The following is a 2,597-nucleotide window of genomic DNA, read 5'->3' as shown; positions in this document are numbered from 1 at the left end:
TACTCTGATAGGCAGATTAGTTTATTTTTTAACAAAGTAATTATCCAGATCAGTCCACAAGGATTTTAAAAGCGATCAATTTTTAACATTTTTCTCTGTCAGACATAACAATTCCCATCCATTTTACTTTTACTATATGTCGACCTTTATTATTATTAACTTAGTTTTGTGCATGTGAATATGACGATAGTAGTATATTAATACACTCTTTTCGTTAGAAAAAAAGTAACGTAAATAATGATGCTTTGAAATCTAAATTAAAATATTTTTAATACAAATTAAATATATTTTTTTAAATAGGATATCTTTTAATTATATTAAATACAAAAATATCAAATAGTTTCAATCGTAAATTTCTTGTAGAATAATCTCTATTATTATTATTATTATTATTATTATTATTATTATTATTATTATTATTATTATTATTCATTTATTAAAAAACATTTATGGTATAATATTATTGAATAAATTTATCATTACTTTTATTAAAAAAACATTTATGGTATAATATTATTGTGCAATTAATAGTAATAATAATACTTTTTTTGGACGAAAGACTGTTATGTCTGATACAAAAAAATGTTGGAAATTGATTTGTATATTAATTTTTTTTGGGACTACAATGTTCGTTTTTAAAATTTTTGGAGACTAATATGGGTAATTACTCTACCAAAAAATAAACTGAAAACTAATTTGTCTGCCGGAATAAAATCTTGAGAAATAAGACAAATTTTAACTATTTTTTTCTAATTTTATTTGTTATTAAACATTTTCGATAAAAAAATAACTTTTTGTTGAATAACTAAAGAAAAAGTTTAGAGCACCTACAATGGTGAGTTCCTCTTTTACTTTTTTCTGACACATAAGAACTCTAACCATTGGAGGAGAGAAGAAATGAGTTCCTGCACGGGTCTCAAAGTGAGGGAGTCCCTCTAAACAGGGACTCAAATTAACCAATAATAATTTGTCATTTGGCAAGTTATTTAAAAAAAATAATAATATAAATAATTTATATTAATTATTGATATCATAATTAATATTGAATATTATTTATATTATTATATTAAATTATAATTAATTAAATTTACTTACATTAAAAAATAAATTTAATTTTTACACCTTATAAAATAATTCTTAGTTGAGTTAGTTATTTTTATTTTTAAAATTTAAAATGCTAACAATATTATTAAAATTATCAGTTGTAAACACAAAATTATAAATTAGTGTAATCCCGAATTATATATTGTGTATTATTGTTATATATGAATTTATTTAATATTAATATCTTTTAATAGTGAATTATTTTTAAATTTATAATTTTAAATAATATTATTAAAAAAATCAATTACATTAATTTTAAGTATTTTAATTAATTAATTAAGTGGGACCATAATAGGGACTAAAGTTAGTTCATCCTAATGGAGAAGAGAGAGATGCTTTGAGTTCCTATTTACACGCAAAAGTTGATGTGGAGTTACTTTTTATGACAGGTGGGCCATAAATAGGGACTGAGATGAGTTCCCTACTGGAGATGGTAAGGACCAGCACTTTTATTAAAATTTGGCCAGCACTTAACTAATAAAAAAAAGTGAATAATTACACACCATTAAAAATATCAATAATAACTAATTAATGACTATAAATCACAAAATTTGCTGGCGCTAGCACTCCTCTAATCTAAATATGGAATATCCATCATATACAACTATATATAAGAACTCATACCAAACCAAACAATTGCAACAAAACTAAAACGTTGAAATTAACATATACACCATGGCTTGTCATTTCAATGGTAACAATGTCAGACCATATTCCTTGATTTTAACCTTAGTTTTTGCCTTCCTTTTATTTGATGCAACTTCCAATGCACAAAAAATTGTGAAAGTAGAAGATATTTGCAAGCAAACTAAAATTTTTGCATATTGTTCAAATCTTCTAAACTCAATACCCGGTGGTGCAGCAAGAGCAGACGTTGATTCCTTAGCACACTACACAATTGAAGTGCTTCGTTCAAAGCTTAAAAACACAGTAAACCTTCTCAACTCTTTGATTGCAAAAACCACTGATCCTAAGGCAAAAGAACTCTACAATTTTTGCTTAAAAGAATTCACTAGTGATGATGGTGCACTTGCTGAAATTGACCCCATGCAACGAAGTTTGAAAGCAAAAGATTATAATAGTGTGAGTTTGCATTTAAATGATCTTGTATGGGACAATGATTTATGTATGTCTCATGGAAAAGATAAATCATCAACATCTTCTCACCATTTCACTACAGAATTCAAGGATCCATCACCGCTTCCGCAATTCACTGAAGATATATTCAAAGTTCTTCAGATAATTACGATCATATCTAATTACTGGTTCAAAATTTATTAGTTGACTAAATAATAAATTAATGCTTTATGTATTACTACCATAATAAATGTAAGAATAATAAATTTCCTATGTAAACACCTGGTGTTGCTAAGATCATTGATATATATAAAATATGGACTTTACCTATTATATATCATATTAAGATACGAATTTCGAAAATTTTTCTCAGTATAAGAAAAATCATTCAGACTTTTAAAAATGTGACATTTAAT

The 2,597-nt window shown here is 25.0% G+C and overlaps 1 protein-coding gene across 1 annotated transcript; it reads left to right on the top strand.

Annotated features, from left to right (window-relative positions):
* The first annotated feature begins 1,779 nt into the window (after window positions 1-1,779).
* LOC107495264 (uncharacterized) lies at window positions 1,780-2,385 on the top strand. Its single transcript, XM_016116373.1, has one exon. It carries the CDS (start codon window positions 1,780-1,782, stop codon window positions 2,383-2,385), a length of 606 nt encoding a protein of 201 aa, XP_015971859.1.
* Window positions 2,386-2,597: the final 212 nt, after the last annotated feature.

Source organism: Arachis duranensis, chromosome 6 (assembly GCF_000817695.3).
Source record: "Arachis duranensis cultivar V14167 chromosome 6, aradu.V14167.gnm2.J7QH, whole genome shotgun sequence".
Classification (NCBI taxonomy): domain Eukaryota; kingdom Viridiplantae; phylum Streptophyta; class Magnoliopsida; order Fabales; family Fabaceae; genus Arachis; species Arachis duranensis.
The sequence above is the reverse complement of the archived record's forward strand: the minus strand, read 5'-3'. Positions and strand labels throughout refer to the sequence as shown.